The following is an 18196-nucleotide window of genomic DNA, read 5'->3' as shown; positions in this document are numbered from 1 at the left end:
TCGGCATAAATCTAAAGTATGTTTTCAGGATCTGTGTTGAGAGACTAGGGTTGCTTTTAGCAGAGATTCAAGGAACAAACATTTAAATAAGATGTTAACTGAACTCAGAAAAGATACCTTCAGAAATAACGGTAGCAATAAAGTCGACTAGCCTAGCATGAAAAATACCTGTTCATTTTACACAGTATAACATTAATTGCTTTGCGCGGGGGAGGTTAAATTCACATACAAACTATTCACTTATCCACTATGGGTCCAAGACTCCTATTGACTTCAATGGAATCAGGAACAGACCCTATATCTTTGGAAACAAAACATAAAACTTATCTCGTTAGCTCCAAATGGCCTGCTGAAGAGCCATGTTTTCTTTTTCACTTTATTTTGGGTTCAATGAAGTCTTTGCACTTTCTTTATCACACATAAAAATACTGCACTTGACTAGCACAGCAGACTGTTTTTTAGCAGGATATAATAATACTAATTCAGTGAAACACTGAGCAGAAGACTCTTAAGAAGGGGAGTACTTCTCTTCTTGCAAACGTGCTCAGTCCCAGATTGGGGAAAGCACATATTGTGTCATTTACACACCCTATCAACGTGCTTCTGCCTATGTGCAAGTGCAATTTTCACAACGTGACAGATACAAAGGCTCATGATTCCAGATTCTTTTACGGGTCTCATTTCCAACTAAGGAAAAACAAAACAAAAAAGGGGTCTGGTTCTTGGTCTCCTTTCCAGTTTTTGAGCTGTAGGTCAAAAAATAAAACAGAATGCCACATTTCTATACCACTCCAAAATTCATGACTCCTCTAGCTATTAATTCCCATTGCATTCAACAGTAGCTCACCCCTATTGCCTACCAGCTTTCACTATATTCTGTGGGAGAATCTAATTTTATTGCAAAGCCTCTTCAGTGTTCAATGTTTTCTGCTTAATGTTTTATTTGATTACCATTTGAACATATAAAGTGCTATATGACAAGGCTTGGAAAGATTGGATTTTTATCAATAAATGTAAGAAAATGTCAATTTCACCACATGTAAGCACAAATCAACAAAAAATATTTCCATCAATAATAACTGCTGTTTACAGATAGGCAAAGTAAGAAAAAGGCAGATTGAGAACTTATTAAAGTTAAATCCAGTGACAGACTTCTGAATAAGGCTTGTTACAAATGGACTAGAGAATGAATAATAAAAACAGGTAGGATTTGTTGATTTAAGGATATTTTGACATGTGATGTTGAAAATTTGTGTTTAATGGTTTATAAAGCTTTAACTTTTTGCATCTCAATGTCTACCATCTTTAAATAATTGTCTGATGCCGCAGTTTCCTACAACTGTGAAAATTCAAACTGATAAACAAAAAATGCTTAAAACCTATAATTTTTCACGAGTGAAAATGTAAATTAATTTTAAAAATTTCAAATTCTTAAAATACACTCATGTGCTAAAAGTATATTTAAAAAATCAAATTCTGCCAAGCCTATACATAAATGCTAGGTCCTACTATTATTCTGCATAGCACTTGTGGAGCATGAGGGTCATGCTCCACAAGTTGATAAAGTTTTGCATCCTCAGTAGCTATTGTTTACTTGTGATGTTGGATGTTCTGCATTTATCTTCTACCTATCATCAATATTTGCTCAGTAAGACCTCTGGAACTGAGCTATTGCTACCACATGGATCCTTCCCAAGGGTGGAAACTACTTTTGCTGTTGTACTTGTTGAGCAAGAGGGGGAAACATTCTACAGAGTTGTTTGACCAGATTCTGCTCTGGGTTGCACCTGAGCCACCAATTCCAGGAGTGTAACTAGAGTGCCAGATTCAGCCCTCTATTTCAGGGGGTTCTTGAACCATTTCATGGTTTGAATCACATTTTAATGCAGAGATCATTTAGGGGATCAAATGCCCAATCATTCGTGATTGCAGAGAATCCCTATTTAGGAGCACATATCATTCTCCAGGAACGGCTTACTTAGGAAAGTAATAATTGGAAAGTATTTAATGTAGGTTTAGTTGTCTCTCATGCGATTTAGCAGTTGGAAGGAGAAGTCAGCAACATGAGACCAGACAACTCTCTGCATACCCACCACCAAGCAGTCCGTGGACCACCTTTTGCTCTATTCAATGTGCATCTTGCAAAATTAATTCTTTTAACTGCTTACCTGCTAGTTAATAATACAAACATTTAATAGAGGAAAAATAAGATTAAGTTAGAGCAATTAGAATAATAATAATCTTGGCGAACCTCCCCATCAGTTCAGTTACCAGTAGGGTTGCCAACTTTGTATTTAAAAACTGGACACTCCAGCTGGAACAACCCTGCCCCTGCCCTCAAGACCCCACCCCTGGCCCCCCTCTTCCCCCAAGACCCCACCTCAGTCGCTCACTGCTTTTCCGCTCTCTGCCCTGGTCGGGAGGTACACGCCTGCAAAGGCAGGGCTGGGAGCTGCAGCTGCCCAACACAGGTAGGAGAAGGCCCCAGCTGAGTAGGAGTTGGCACAGATTAGTGACCAGGCACCTCCCTGACCTCTGTGATGGGACTTTGGTTCTCCGTCAGTAGATCTGACCGGACACTGTCAGGTCCCCCTTTTGACTGGATTTTCTAGTCGAACATCAGGCACCATTCATTGAAAACAAATGTTATGTATACTACAACATAGCACTCTTCATTGTAACAGATGATCATACAATACAAAATTTTACTCTTTTCCCCCCTCTTTAGTTCTCCCTAACTGCTCATATGTAGGCACAATTGGGCAATGTTAAAATCAACATCCTACAGAATTTGGAGGATTTATTTTAACACCCACTTTGCCGCCCTCCCCCGCCCCCAGCAAGAAAGTCCACATCATAAGGTTTAAAAAAACGGCACAAAAAACAGATGTTTTTTAATCCTTTGCAGGCCACCTTTAAGCAAGGCATTTAACAAGATGCACAGGTTTGGTAAGATTTTCTGACCTGTGTTTGATTATGTTTTTAAGCAGAAGACGCCACTATTTTTTCCCCCTATCTCCATCTGCTGACACTTCCTCTTAAGTTGGAGCCAGTGCTGCTTTTGGTTTAGAGAGAAGAATAATCCCACATCAGTTTTGCCTCTCATCTTTCATGTTGCACAGAAGCGACAGAAAGGAGAACATTATCCATTTCTCTTTTCTCTTCCAGGAGCTCAAAAATGAAGCCTGCATCTCATGTGCTATAAGTTACTCTAAATTGTGGAAGTTTGAACTAGATTTTGTCTTTGGCCATACTAACATGCACTGCTGGCACCACTATATCATTTGCGTGTGCTTAATGGACTTTCCCATTTATTTCCTATTTTCAAGAAGGCCAATCTCTTAAACTGATCTAAGGCTCTTTGAAGCTCTAATTTCTATCTAAAATTCTGTGAATGATCTTGCTCTGTTCCGTAAATTCTCTGATGTGGTCAAAGGTTCCTCACGTCAAACTTCTCCCACGTTTTCTGCAATGATACAGTCTCTCTCTAGTATAGGTTAGTTGGTGTTCTAGAATATGCTTTTTTGAATTAAATTTTTGGTATAGTCAATACGCTTTTATGTGTCTGTTCTCCCCCCTTTCATGAATCATTTTGATAGCTAATAAATTCAGTTGCTTCTCACGGTTTAAACAGATGAGCTAAAATGACTGGTCCGTCCCATGCTTGAGTTCAATTCAGTGTTATAAAAGGTCTTCTACACAAAAGCATTTCCTACAGTCGGTACATATGTATGGTTCATATTCTCAGATGGATTTGTTGATGACTGAGTGGAAAATCAGTTCCCATAAAGCTTTTGCAACAGTGGTTACAGGCATATGTTGTGAGTTCGTAAGTGATTAGTAAGTCTTGGTTTCTCAGTAAAGCTTTTCTCGCATTCTGTACATTTATAGGGTCTCTCTCCCGTGTGAGTTCTCTGGTGTCGAATAAGATCTGCATGGCGACCAAAGCTTTTTCCACAGTCTGTACATATGTATGATGATACCGGACTCTTTTTTGCATGAATTTGCTTGTGTTTTAAAAGACCTATCTTCAATTTAAAGGTTTTCTTACATTCTGTACATAGATATAATCTCTCTCCTGTGGGTGTCTCCTGGTAGAAAAGGATACCTTTGAATTTATTGGAATCTCCTTTCCCAAGAGTAGAGTTACCCATTCTGCTTCCAGTAAGATTCCTCGGCTCTGTTTCTGTGCTCCAATTACTCTCACAAGTTATTCCATTGTCAGGAGTTTGGAAAACCAGGTCTTCTGATCTTCCTGAAAACGATCCATGCAGTTCCACATTTTCTGGAGCTTCCTCATTATCCTGCACTTCAGTTTTGATCACAATCCCATCATCCACTGGAATAAAAAGAATCCAAACATTCATTTCATCTGTTTGGGAAAAGGAAATCTCCTAAGAATAAAACATTCCTGATCCATAATGCACAAAATGCTTGTAGGTCATATTGCTCCTTGAGGGAAACAAAAAACAGAAAAGTGATAACTTATTGGACCAGTAAATAATGTATGTCACTCAAACTTTTGCATATAAAATGCCTCTCAAACTGCCAATTCCAGAAGTTTAAGTAATTTAGATTGAAAGAACTCCACACTATGTCATCTAATCTATCTCCCTGCATTTTAACAATATAGATTTGACTTCGTAAACTGTCCCTAGTAGAAGCCATGAATATCACCAGTAATGATGATTCTACAACTTTAATACCCTCAAAATCTACCTGTGCCTCTCTATTGCTACTGACAAAACCCTTGTCCGTACCTTTGCCATCTTACTTCTTGATTTTTGTAACTTTCTCTGTGGCTGCCTTGATTCTAATCTCTTCCACTCTACTCCATACAAAAAGCTGCTGCGTCATCTTTCTCCCTCTCACTCAAACTGAATCACTTAACTCCCTGCCCCTCTTTTTTACTGCATTAAATAGAAATATGCCTTTTCCTTCAAGGCATAGATCATCCTGTCTCCAACATTTCTGCTCTCATTTTCCCCCTACTCCCTCTATATTTCCCATGCTCCTCCCTGTTCTCTCACCTTACTGCTCCCTTCTCTGACTCTTAGCATTGCTCCTTACAGTACCCCTACATTTGGAACATCATCCCTCTTCTTCGCCAAGCACCGTCTTGCCTCTTTCAAACCTTTTGTTAAAACACCTCATGGAATTCTTCCTACCTCATGCGCCTTACTAATAATTCTTCACCACGATCACCCTTCCTAAATTATTTTTCCATGTCACCCAACCACTATGTTAGTAATGGTGGCCATATAAGTACCAAAAGAGATGTTTCATCTTAGACCACATGTTCTGCAAGGTAGGGCATGTGTCATACCATCTGTTTAAAAAGGGTTATGTATATGTATATCAGTATGTGATTTTTAGTATTAAAAAATACTAGTAACAACACAACATGTTATCCAAACACTTAGAAATTGGATGGATGAAAGGAGAGAATCTGCCTTAGACCAGAAAGTTCACTGGTTCCCATATCTACAATGAACTTATGACAAGGTCTTGTTATAAAATAGCAATACATGAGAAAAGACAAAAACTACAGAAGTGTTCATCATGATGGTTTCTCTTGCCAGCTTTAAGTCATTTACTCTTCTGAGAGGTCTGAATCCATTACTCACCTATGCTAGGATTCATAGACATTTCTCTTTCCTCCAAGCCCTGCTGAGCCTTGACACGTAGCTCTTCTCTTGACTGCATATCATGTATGGAGACTGAATAGTTTGGACAAAGAATAAAAAAAATCCCATAATATCTTCTTAATATTCACTGATTTTTTAAACTTCAAAGAATGTCACATTATCTGAAATTAATGCTTACATTGCTGTGGTAGTAGGTAAACTGTGCAGAGGTAACAGTGTTAAAGGTGACCATTTTTGAGTCTGTTCACCTTTTCAGATTATGAGACTTTTGGTCAACTTATTTATTTTTGTCAAAATCCCGGTTTACATTAATATCTGTTTAAAAACAGTGGCTTTGACCTCCCCAGGAAAACCCAAGAGACTGGAATTTAAATTCTGCCCCTTGCTGACATCACTGCTATTTGCACACCTTGCAGCTGCAAATAGCATTTTCCTCTCCATCCCCACACAACTCCTATGTACTGACAGATGGCACATGCACCATCCCTATGGAGCAACTGAGCATGCTCTATCCCAGGGATGCATGGGCTGAGCAGGACTTTCCCTGCAATTGCTCCTCCCACCTGCTGGAGGTCACTAAACACCAGACACTAAAACCAAGAGCAAGGAGACTCTCTTCCATGCTTTCAATGCTCCTACTGCCGACACCTAGGCAGTGTGGAGAAGAATGAAAGTGCCTGATTCAAAGGCAGAGAGGTGAGGAGAAAAGAGATGCAGAGCTGGGGTGGAGGGAATGGGACAGAAGACACAGGAGGCTAGGAGAAGGGGCAGGAGTCTACCAGGGAATAAGAGCAGAAGGGAGCACAGGGGTGGAAGGCTCTATAGTCACTAGAAAACACTCTCCAAAGAACATGTAATTCAGTCCATTTAATATTCCTTTGCCACCTAGCAAATACCTGTGAAACCCACTGGCTAAGTGTGTATCACCATCCCCTTCTGCCACACCCTCACAAATGATAAAAGCCTTCTACTCCTTCCACTTACTCTGTTACCTCAAGTGGTAGAGGTTTGCATGGATCCAAAGATCCTAATTCTGCTGATGACCCATGTGGGAGGGACAATATTATTCCTCAGGATGAATTTTTTTTTTGTTTAAAAGAATACTTAAGAAATTACATCCAAAAAATTACATTAAAAGAACATGAAGGTTACAAAGTCTAGCATGAAGGACACCTATAACCTTAATTCAGCCCCCTTGTGCATATGCATTATGATAGTCTTTAATTATGTGATGATATACTGTTTTCACACAACTCCTGCCCCATTCCTTGTAAAAGACTGATTGTGCTTTGACAATAGATCAGGGTTGTGTTGTGAAAGAGGTTGTTGTCTGTAGGACCCCTACTTCATTTGTTGCAGAAGTTGGATGGTGTGCAGCGAATGAGGCAGAGACTTGCAGGAAAAGAAAGAGTAGCCTCATGGTTAATGGCACTGAATACTGCCCTGGAGAACTGGATTCTATCCCTGCCTCTGCTACAGAGTTCCTATGTGATGCTGAGCAAGTCACTTAAACCAAAATTTTCACAAGTGGCTATTTTTTTCCCCGCAGGTGTTCCTAATTTTCTGAAACAGCACCACACACAGGGTTGTACCAATTTAACTACTTAGATAACCCACCACCACCACCACAGCAGCAGTTAAGTCAGTACAAAAACTCAAAAACTGTATACAGACCAGGTACTGGGAGGTGGGGTGGGGAGGGAGGGAATCAGAGTAGGAGCAGCTCACACTAAAACTTCATGATTAAAAGATCCATGGGGTTTGTGATGTAATTCTTTCACCTAAAATTGAGCAAAAAACTGCCAAGGATGAAAGTGTGTGCCCAAAAGGCACACTTTAATGGGGTGGGGGGGTTAAAAAAAAAAATCTTAGAAGTAAAAAAAAAAGAAATACATACTTAAATGTAAGTAATCCTAGAAAACATCAGAAAGGATTTGCAGATTACTTGAATAAAGATCCTGCAGAAAGGGAGAATGTTTGCTTGGAAATCAGTTTTGCTCCCTTCAGGAAATTCAGGGAGAATCCCAATCACACCATATGTACTAAACCACTTGGCAGTTTATAAGTCAGCTGAAAGTCCAGATCCCCTTCAAGAGGAAGAGAACAGACATCTAATCTTTCCCATTGCCATTTTTTCTTGTTTTAGAGTTGGCATATAGATTAAGAAATGATATAATCACAAATTACTTAAATACATTATTCTTGAAATATCCTTTACTGAAGGAGTGCTTCATCCACATCACACATGGAAAGTAGTATCTGTGCATGTGGCTTCAACATACACAACTGAATAGTGTATAAGCATTATTCACAGCAGGAAAGTGGTGGATATAGAGGTATTAGAAACATGACTGTGTTTATCAATCTTCTTTTACAGAAAAGGACGTATGGAGTTGATCTTCTATCACAAAGGTTTTGGAGCATCTAAGAACTGATCCACCATCAAAGGATTTGAGAAAACAGACCGGAGCCAGCCCAAGAACTGTACATATTTCACAACTTCCAGAGAATGAGTGAAAACTGACCTTTACCCAGTGAGATTAAAGATTCATAATTGTCCTTTATCACTTTTTTGTAAAGCTCCTTTTGCCACTCTTCTAAATTCTTCCCGTCAGGAGCTGCAACATTATCAAATGTCCCTGGGACCTGAAATAAAAAGTATTGCATACTTAGTATCTTTGATTACATCCTGACAAGGGCCTTACTTAGAATATTACCTATGCAGTCATTTGCCGGGTGTTTCTGATGGCACTCTATATCTGACAGCTACTGTATATCACCTTTACAAAGAGGAATTAGATATTTATACTGCTATGTCGCTCTCAAAGTCAGTATAATCGTTTCAAGGTGGTATTCCTTAGCTCTTCACTGAATCATGACTTCCCAAGCAACAGAATCAAAAGGTAGAAGTAAAGACTATCAAAGTCATCTTGGCCAATCTCTGAAACTCAGTGCAGTTGTTCTCTTCAGCACATTCTTCAGTGCTTTCTTTGTCCAATGTACTTTAAATGACTCAAGCTATGAGGCAACTCCACAGTTCAATAGATCTTACTGCCAGGATTTCTTTTTCCTGGTGATCAACTTAAATTTTCCTTTAGCTAGAAGAAAGGGATTGTAAACGAGCATACTGTCTTGCACCAAACTGAGTTACTGCTCTCTCTCTTTAGCATTTATACCTTCCAAATACTGGCAGACTGTTGTATCACTCCTTCACCAATACATATTTTAAAAAAGATCTTTCCTTATAAATTAAACCCTCCAACCCTTTAATCTATTTTGTTGCTCCTTTTTTCAGTTCCTTCCAACTCATCTAGATCTTTCTGATTTGAGGTGACCAGAGTTAAGTGCAGTATTATAGCTGCAGTTTCTTAAATCCACTTCCTCTTTCATTTCCCAGATAGGAAGTGCTTCTTTTGGCCTTGAATCTTGTGTAATGCCCACAACCTCCGCAAAGATTAAACACTCTCTATAACTGTGGGAGCAAAAATACTGGCAAACGTCAAACATAAAATTTTGAAAATAAAACAAAACTTCAAAGAAAAGCTAGTGCAAATACGTCCAAGACTGCCAATTTCACATCTAGCCTGTAGCTCCCCACCCAATTAATTTTAATATTAAGGGACACAAACTATATGTAAAGTTGTATCAATACTTGCCTGATCAGTATTATTGTTCCCACGTGGCTTGTATCCATTTGGTAATATTAGGAGTGAACACTCTGCCTTTATGTATTGCCTTTCATTCAAATGGGTATCTAAGTGTTTCACAAATTTTATCAATTGTACAACCTATGGATCCAGTTCTACAAATCTGTAGTCATATGAGTATTCACTTTTACATTAGGAAACTATTCCATGAGTAAGCACTACTCAGATGATGGTTTGTAATATCTGGTCCTAAACAGGATCACCACCCAAAACTGATGTACAAGATACTGAATTGAACTGAAACTTAGACACTATTTAACAGTCCCCAACAAGGTCTTCCCAGATCTGAAGAAGAGGTCTGTGTAGCTCAAAAGCTTGCCTCTTTCACCCTCATAAATGGTCCAATAAAAGATATAATCTCCCATTCTTATCTAACATCCTGGGACCAACAGAGCTACAACAATACTACACCCAACAAACATACACAGTATAAGCTCTATACTACAATCAAGTCATCCCAAATCAAATGAGATTATTCACATGAGTAAGGACTACTCACTCATACGAGTACAGGTTTGCAGGATTGGGATTCATTTTGGAGCAAGAAGTAAAGAAGAGTACAGTATCCAACTGAAATGCCAAACAGAAATTTTTACTTGGGCAGAATGTAATTGCACAAGCTGAAAAAGGACCAAGAGAGAAGCACCATAATATTGTCTGTAGTCACAAGAGCTCAGCAACAATGTGCCTCCTAACTTCACGGTGCACAATGATTAAGTAACAACTCAAAGGGAAAAGTGCAACCTACTGAATCATTTATATTTTTATTTCCTGCAGCACCTAGGTGTTCCCTTGGAGAATTCCCATCCAAGTATTCTCTTATTATGCTCTCTTAATTTAAGAGAAACAAATAGAATATCAAATATTTAAATTACCTTCAAATGTTCAGGATTCCGGATTCGTTTTCGAGTTTTATTACTTATTCCACCACAGAAACTTTGAGGTGTTCCAACAAGCCAGTTTCCGTCTTCACCCAAAATGAATTTTTTGGGAACTGCTTCTTTCAATAGGCGCCGGTTTTTCCTAATTTTTAGAGGATCAATTTCAAAAGAACTGTCCTCAAAATGTTTAGAACATAGTCGCTGATGTTTTGATGGAGTTCCCATTTCCCGACCCATGTTGTGAATCCACTGCTTCAAGAGAGGTTTGTTATGTAAAGGAAAACCATAGAAAGTAACTGTACTGTTCTTATATACCCCACTTGTAGCATTTTGACAGTTCAAAGCTGAGCAATAAACCATTGTAAAATGAGCAGTAGAAACAAATCTAAAACAGTAATAAGATGCCAAGAGGTCAGTTTGCAGGGTTTATAATCAACTATTGCTTTAATATTAAGAGCAGTAGATATATGCACCTCAACAACGTACAGTGTTGTATAATACAGGAAAAGATTAAGTTCACAGTGAAGCAAAATGTAGTTGTGGAGGCAGACTTCAATACAGGACACATGTGGACCTCAGCATAGTTGATATCTGTAAAATACAGAGAAAAATCAGGCTCCTGCTTTCTTAAATTATATACTGCTCTTCCTTAAACCATATATTGGCATACAGTTTCTGCAAGTCCAAGTACCTATTTACACCCCCAAACTAAAATGTTTCTTTAACATTTAACATTACCATGCACATCTCCCATATATTAAACACCCCTACATTATGCATACACACAAGTACACCCTATCAGTCAGGATATTTGCTAAAAATTTTGCCATATTCAGCAGCAAAAAAATATTTATAACATTAGGGTTACACAGAAGGCAGCAACAGAAGGATGATGTACAATGTCCAAAAAGGAGCAATTCATATGGGGAAATGTCAGCTTTATACTTGTCGGGAAGAGAAGGAGACTTTGGCTGCACATTGGAGAAGAAGCAAGTATCAGAGGATCGACATATGGAAGAAGCACGTTGGAGTGCAAGAACTCAAGTATATGCTGATGCACAGGGGACTGTAGTCAACAAATCAGATATGTACCTACGTTTTAAATTGGGACGAAGGCATGTGTAAAGGAAATGGAAATGTCAAGAGAAGGGACTCTAGAAGGGAGAATGTTGGGAATGCATAGTACAAGCAAATTTAACCCCAAACACCCCAGAACTGGTTCTGGGATATCTCCTTTCCCTGGAATAAATCTCTTGACCGTTTCCACCATTCCTACATGTCGAAGTTCCCGACACTCTGGTCACACGGGCAGCCCTACACCAGCTATTCTGTCAAGGAGAAGCACCATTCCATCACGCTGGGGAAATGCAGAGAGCCCTGCTCCACCATCTCAGCACACCAATGGGGGGAGAAGGGGAACAGTGAACCCTCCTCTCTGTTTCATTGTGGGGTTACGCCTAGGCAGCCCTGATTTATCAACTCAGAAGGCTGCGGGGGTGACGGCAGCCCCAGGTCCCTGTCCTGACGCACTGCAGGGGGAGTGGAGGAAAGCAGCCCCACTCCGCACCCCAGTGCATTGTGGGGAATGTACAACCCACCACACGCAGTCCGTTGCCCCGGTGCGTTACGGGTCGGGGAGCAGACAGCCCCACTCTATCCTGGGCGGGGGGGTGGGGGTGGGGGGGTGGGCAACAACCAGTCCAGCAGCCCACACAGACTTATTGGGGAGCATCCCCTCTCCCTCGCCCCGGGGCATCATGGGAAGCGGAGCCTCTTCCTCCCCCCTTCCAGAGGGGCTCCCTGAGAGTCTCTCACCTCCACTGCCGGGCAGCCATCTTCCCCCTCTCAGTCCCTCCCTTCAGCACCGTCCCACTCCCTTCTCCCCCTCCCTCAGCGCGCGCAGCAGCCTGTAACGGCCCCGCCTTGCGCGCGCCTCTGGTCGCCGCCCAGTGCCCACCAATGGGAGACGACCACCCACCCCCATGAGCAGGGAAGGTTATGGTAGGGAGTGAGGACAACGACCAATCAGAATTGACACCAGGTAGGATGGGTAACGGCGCTAAGCTTCAGTCTTACCAGGACGACACCATTCTTCCGTCCTCTCCTCTGATTGGCCAACCTCTTCCGGCTGTTGTCCTCTGACCGGTGATCGACGGGCCTGAGGAACCAATCAGCCTCTTGACTCTTCCACTTTCCCCCAGGAGTCTCCTCTACCAGCGACAGTGGTGGGCTGCTCCGACCTGGGCATTCCTATTGGCCCGCAGCTGGCAGGACCGAGTTGTGATTGGTGGAGACGGCTGTCGACCTTGCGGAAGAGCCCTTACAGATCGCGAGTGGGGCGCTGGTGCAGGCTGGGAAAAAAGCCGCGCTGGGAAAAGCTGAGATTTCTTGTAATCCGGCCTCCCGCCTCGCCCCCACGCTGCCTGGCGGTTGGTATTACCCCGCCCCCCAGACACGGCCCCTCCATCGCCCCTCCCCACCGCAGTTCCCCTCAGTCGCACCCAGCTCAGGCCCTCACCCGCTCCCCCTGGAGCTCCCTCAATGGCAGCCAGCCCGCCCCCCAGAGCTCCCCTCAGTCGCACCCAGCCCAGGCCCTCACCCGCTCCCCCTGGAGCTCCCTCAATGGCAGCCAGCCCACCCCCCAGAGCTCCCCTCAGTCGCACCCGTGTCGTTCCCCTGCCACTGTCCCCAGAGCTCCCCTCAGTCACTCCCAGGACCCCCCAGAGCTCCCCTCAGTCACACCCACCCCAGTCTCCCTGGAGCTCCCCCCATCACCCCCAGCCTGCTCCCCTCCATTGCACCCAGCCCGTGCCCCTGCTCCCCCTGGAGGTCCCCTCAGTCACCCCCAGACCCCACCAGAGCTCCCCTCAGTCACACCCCACCGGCTGCCCCTGGAGCTCCCTTCAGCTCTCGCCCAGCCCCACCCATCAGTCTCCCGCAGACATGACTGCCTATCCCCAGACATGGCCCCATCCCCTCTCCCAAGCTCCCCTCAAACATAGCCATCTCCTTCCTCCAGCAGGCCCATGGCCCCTTTCTGCCTTTCTCAGACCCCCTCCCCACTTTCAGCTCATTACCCTGCAACGCCGAGCGCCCCCCCCGATCAACCAACAGGGAGTGTGGTGACTCCAGTGCAGCAGCATTAGAGTAAATGTAGCACCACTATTCTCAGCAAGGGAATAGGGGAGACCAGAGTGCATGATGGTGTGGAAATGTAGAGGGAGAACTGTCACCTGATGTGCTGAGATTACCTCTGAGCCTGTTTTCTCTGCCAGTTTGGGACTCCAGAACCCTGCCTCATTGAGCCAGACACACGAGCCTGCTGCAACACAGACCCAGGTCTCGTCCATGCTCCCAAAGCTGCAGACTTAACTGAAAATGGCTTAGCAAGTGCTCCTGTCTCCAGCACCCAGACACCCAACTCCCAATAGGATCCAAACCCCCAATAAATCTGTTTTACTCTGTATAAAGCTTATACAGGATAATCTCATAAATTGTGCACCCTTTATAACACAGAGATATGCATAGCTGTTTGCTCCCCCAGGTATTAATCACTTACTCTTGGTTAATTAATAAACAAAAGTGATATTAAGTAAAAAAAGTAGAATTTAAGTGGTTTCAGGTAATCACAGAACAAAGTAAATTACCAAGCAAAATAAAACAAAACATGCAAGTCTAAGCCTAATACATTAAGAAACTGATTACAGATGAAATCTCACCCTCAGAGATGTTCCAATAAGCTTCTTTCACAGACTAGACTCCTTCCTAGTCTGGGCCCAATCCTTTCCCCTGATACAGACCTTGTTAGTTTCAGCAGGCATCTTAGGTGAAAGGCAGGGGATTCCACATGACTGGAATCCCCGCTTTGTTCTCTTTCATCCCCTTTTATATCTTTGACACAAGGCAGGTAGTCTTTGGGTCTCTCTGGCTTCCCACCCCTCCTTCTAAATGGAAAAGCACCAGGTTAAAGATGGATTTCAGTGTCATGTGACATGTTCACAAGTCCTCTGAGCCACCCTCCATTCTTTCAGGACTGGCCCATACATAGGCAGTGGAGGCTTGCAGGTAAACAGAGCCATCTACAGACCACTGTTCTAGTTAGTGGGAGCCATCAAGATTCCAAGCAACTATTAATGGCCCACACTTTGCATAATTACAGTAGGACTTCAGAGTAATACTTCATAGTTTTAGTTTTAGATACAAGAATGATACATATATACAAATAGGATGAACACACTCAGATAAGATTTGTAATGATACCTTACAAGAGACCTTTTGCATAAAGCATATTCCAGTTACATCATATTCACATTTATAAATATTTTTATAAAGCATTATAGAGTGCAATGTCACAGCATCGTATCCAGCTCTTAGCAACTTTCCCTTCTGTCCACCCCGCATTTTTTCTTCCTGGTAGTACCTCCTCTCCCTGTTTGAAAATATACCTATAAGGCTCAGAGCTCTTCAGTCGTCAAGTTGTTTAGCTGAAGGCACGATTCATTTGACTGTACCACAGAGAGGGTGGACATCTTTAAAAGTGGTGAAAGATATATTGTTTTTTTATTTCATGAGACTTGGAAGGACAATTTCGCAAGTACCTAATATGATGATGTCAGGGACACAGAAAAGGAAACAAAAAGCTCATTTAATGACTGCAATGAAGAAAGATGTAGATACAATGAAAAAAATACTTAATATAGGTTAACAACCCATGCAGTAGTAGCCGCAAGACTGTCACAGCAGAGACATCAGATGAAAAATGCATAGACAATCCACAACTGAACATTCAAGGATCAGCACAAGAAAAACAAAGAGATCCAAACAAAACAAATTCTTTATCCGAACCAGAATAATGACGATGCCACTAGTGACAGAGATTAAATGGATTCCCATTATAAGCATTCATAGAATCATAGAATATCAGGGTTGAAAAGAACCTCAGGAGGTCATCTAGACTAACCCCCTGCTCAAAGCAGGATGAATCCCCAATTTTTGCCCCAGATCCCTAAATGGCCCCCTCAAGGATTGAACTCACAACCCTGGGTTTAGCAGGCCAATGCTCAAACCACTGAGTTATCTTTCCCCCCACAAAGCAGGACCAATCCCCAATTTTTTAGCAATACCATTTCTGATCCTGCTTTATGGTCCAATCTAACACCCAAAATTCAAGCTCTGCTAGCGACCAATGGTCCACCAAAAGTAAAGGACATGGATTTTCCTCTGGATGAGCAGAATTGCCATTTTTCTATGATGTTTTTATACAGAAAGCTTGAAAATGGCGAAGTTTTGAAGTGGCGCTGGCTGCTTTACTCAGATTCCACTGACAAGGTTTTCTGTTTCTGCTGCAAGCTCTTCGACTTGAATCCAAAATCATCCCTAGCATTCAAGGGGTTGAATGATTGAAGAACATGTCTCAGCTTCTCATGCATCATGAAAAGTCGCCTAGTCATTTCAATTCCTACCAAATGTGGATCAAAGCAGAGCAAAGGCTAAAACAGGATAATTGCATGAACATGGATCTTCAATGTGTAATTAAACAAGAGACAAAACACTGGGAGAACATTGTAAAGAGGCTCATGACAATAACACTTTATCTTTCTAAATATAACATGGCTTTCCAAGGTTTATCTGACAGGCTCTTCACGATGAACAACTAGAATTTCCTAGGTTTGGTGGAATTACTAGGAAAGTACAATAAAGTAATGAAGGAACATTTGCGACGCATACTTTCCAGGGAGGTGACAGATCACTACTCTGGAAAAACAATCCAGAATGAGATAATTGAATTATTGGTGAAGAAAGTGCTGCAAGATATTCTTAAAAGGTTAAGGAGTGCTAAGTTCTACTCCATTATATTGGATTGCACTCCAGATGAGAGCCATTATGAAAAGATAGATTTCAGAGTAGCAGCCATGTTAGTCTGTATTCACAAAAAGAAAAGGAGTACTTGTGGCACCTTAGAGACTAACAAATTTATTTGAGCATAAGCTTTCGAGAGCTACAGCTCACTTCTGTATTTTCCACTGAATGCATCCGATGAAGTGAGCTGTAGCTCATGAGAGCTTATGCTCAAATAAATTTGATAGTCTCTAAGGTGCCACAAGTACTCCTTTTCTTATTATGAAAAGATGTCTTTCACTGTCAGGTTCCTTGATACTTCAGATGGTAAAGTGACCATTCAGAAGCACTTTATTGATTTTAAAACAGTGGACGAGTCTACAGGGGAAGGACTAACTGATACTATACTTACTACTCTGAAGGAATGTGACAAATATCCAAGACTGCCAGGGCCAGGGTTATGACAATGGTGCAAACATGAAGGGGAAAAACAAGGGTGTACAGGCAAGAATCCTTAACCAAAACCCAAGAGCATTTTTTGTTCCAGGTGAATGTCACTTGCTCAATCTTGTGGTGAGGGATGCTGCAACATCTTCACCAGAGTCCATCTCCCCCTGTGGCATTCTGCAAAAGGATCTACCTTCTGTTCTCTACCTCTGTTCATCATTGGGAGATTCTCACAGATCATGTCAATATCACTGTGAAGCCAATATGTGAAACACACTAGGACTGCAGAATTGACAGTGTTAAAGCTGTTCGATACCAAACAGCTGAAGTCCTCATCGCATTGGCTGAATCAGGGCAAGCAGATGCAGGTGTCTGTCATGAAGCACTCACCCTGGCATGTGAACTAGTTGAATTCAAGTTTCTTGTCTCCATTGTGGTGTGGTACGATATCCTTTTTCAAGTCAATGTGGTGAACAAAAGCATGCAAAGCAAGAAAAACGTCAACATTGTTGCAGCCACAAACTTGATAAACTACAGGGAAGTCAGGTACGAAGGAGCTCTGACAACAGCTAAGGAAATAGCTGAAAATCTTGGTGTTCATGTAGAGTTTAAACCATGTTCATCGTAAAAAGCATCAATTCAGCCATGAATGTGAAGATGAAACAGTTAACAATCCAGAAGTCAAGTTTAAAATTGAATTTTTCAACCAGCTTTTAGACACTGATGTCTCTGGAAGAACAGTTTGAGCAAATGAATCAACATGTGAATCTTTGGGGCTTTCTACATAACATAACGCAACTCTCTGACAAAGAAATTTTGATGAAGCACTGTAACAACCTTCATAGTGCACTGACATATGGAGAGAGCTCGGACATTAATGGCAGTGACCTCTGCAAAGAACTTTGCTATCTCCAAAGTCTGCTTCCAATGGACTGTAGTGCTCCTCAAGAAATTCTACCATTTATTTACAACAATGAACTTAATGACAACTTCCCAAACACATGGATAGGACTCAGGATCCTGTTAACCGTACCTGTTACAGCGGCAAGCAACGACTGGAGCTTCTTGAAGTTGAAGCTCATAAAAACATATCTGCTATCGACCATGGGAGATGACAGACAATCTTCGCTGGCCATCCTGTGTATTGAGAATGCTGTGGCTCAAAATATAGGCCTATCACAAGCAATATCAGAATTTGCGGCAGCAAAGGCACACAGAGTTGCCTTCTGAGTCTTGGTGAACGTTTGTTTTTTTTAATTTAGTTTACTGTTTGTCATTTAGCTATGTTATTTTTTGACATTTATTTGAATAAAACTGAATTGTCATTTGTATTTTTTAGTGAATGATAAAAACTTTTGAGATTACAGCTTAATTTCTGAAACTTTCGTTAACACTACATACTTAAGCTTAAAAGGTGCAAAAATTCAAGTTTGCCTATGGCGCCATTTTCCCTAACATTGACCCTGTGAGAGGACACACTCCCAACCCTAAGGAGGTATGAATATGAGGTACAAGGTATGCTTGGATGGCTGGCAGGTAAACCTAACCCACTGTCTCCCTCAACTCTGGCTGTCTGGCCACATCTCTCCCACCATATTACCACTCTCTCTTTCTCACTATCCCTCAACATAAGGAACAGAAGATCTATCCTCCCCCAGTCCTGATCCCAAATGAA

The 18196-nt window shown here is 41.8% G+C and overlaps 1 protein-coding gene across 3 annotated transcripts; it reads right to left on the bottom strand.

Moving 5' to 3' along the window:
• Nucleotides 1–2396: 2396 nt before the first annotated feature.
• On the bottom strand, nucleotides 2397–12362 carry LOC141983422 (zinc finger protein 212-like). Of its 3 annotated transcripts, none has more exons than XR_012638365.1 (5): nucleotides 12052–12107; nucleotides 10231–10827; nucleotides 8174–8294; nucleotides 5628–5720; nucleotides 2397–4452 (listed from the first exon to the last, which is right to left on the bottom strand). XR_012638365.1 is itself a non-coding variant. In XM_074946551.1 (5 exons), the coding sequence occupies exons 2-5, from the start codon at nucleotides 10594–10596 to the stop codon at nucleotides 3807–3809; spliced, it is 1146 nt and encodes a 381-aa protein (XP_074802652.1). In that variant the 5' UTR covers nucleotides 10597–10827; nucleotides 12313–12362; the 3' UTR covers nucleotides 2397–3806. The 3 variants fall into 3 exon arrangements, 2 of the variants coding, with proteins under 2 accessions (XP_074802652.1, XP_074802653.1); XM_074946551.1 differs by lacking the exon at nucleotides 12052–12107 and adding an exon at nucleotides 12313–12362 and having other exon boundaries at nucleotides 2397–4372; XM_074946552.1 differs by having other exon boundaries at nucleotides 2397–4339.
• Between the last annotated feature and the right edge of the window lie 5834 nt (nucleotides 12363–18196).

This window comes from Natator depressus, chromosome 2 (assembly GCF_965152275.1).
Source record: "Natator depressus isolate rNatDep1 chromosome 2, rNatDep2.hap1, whole genome shotgun sequence".
NCBI lineage: Eukaryota > Metazoa > Chordata > Testudines > Cheloniidae > Natator > Natator depressus.
The sequence above is the reverse complement of the archived record's forward strand: the minus strand, read 5'-3'. Positions and strand labels throughout refer to the sequence as shown.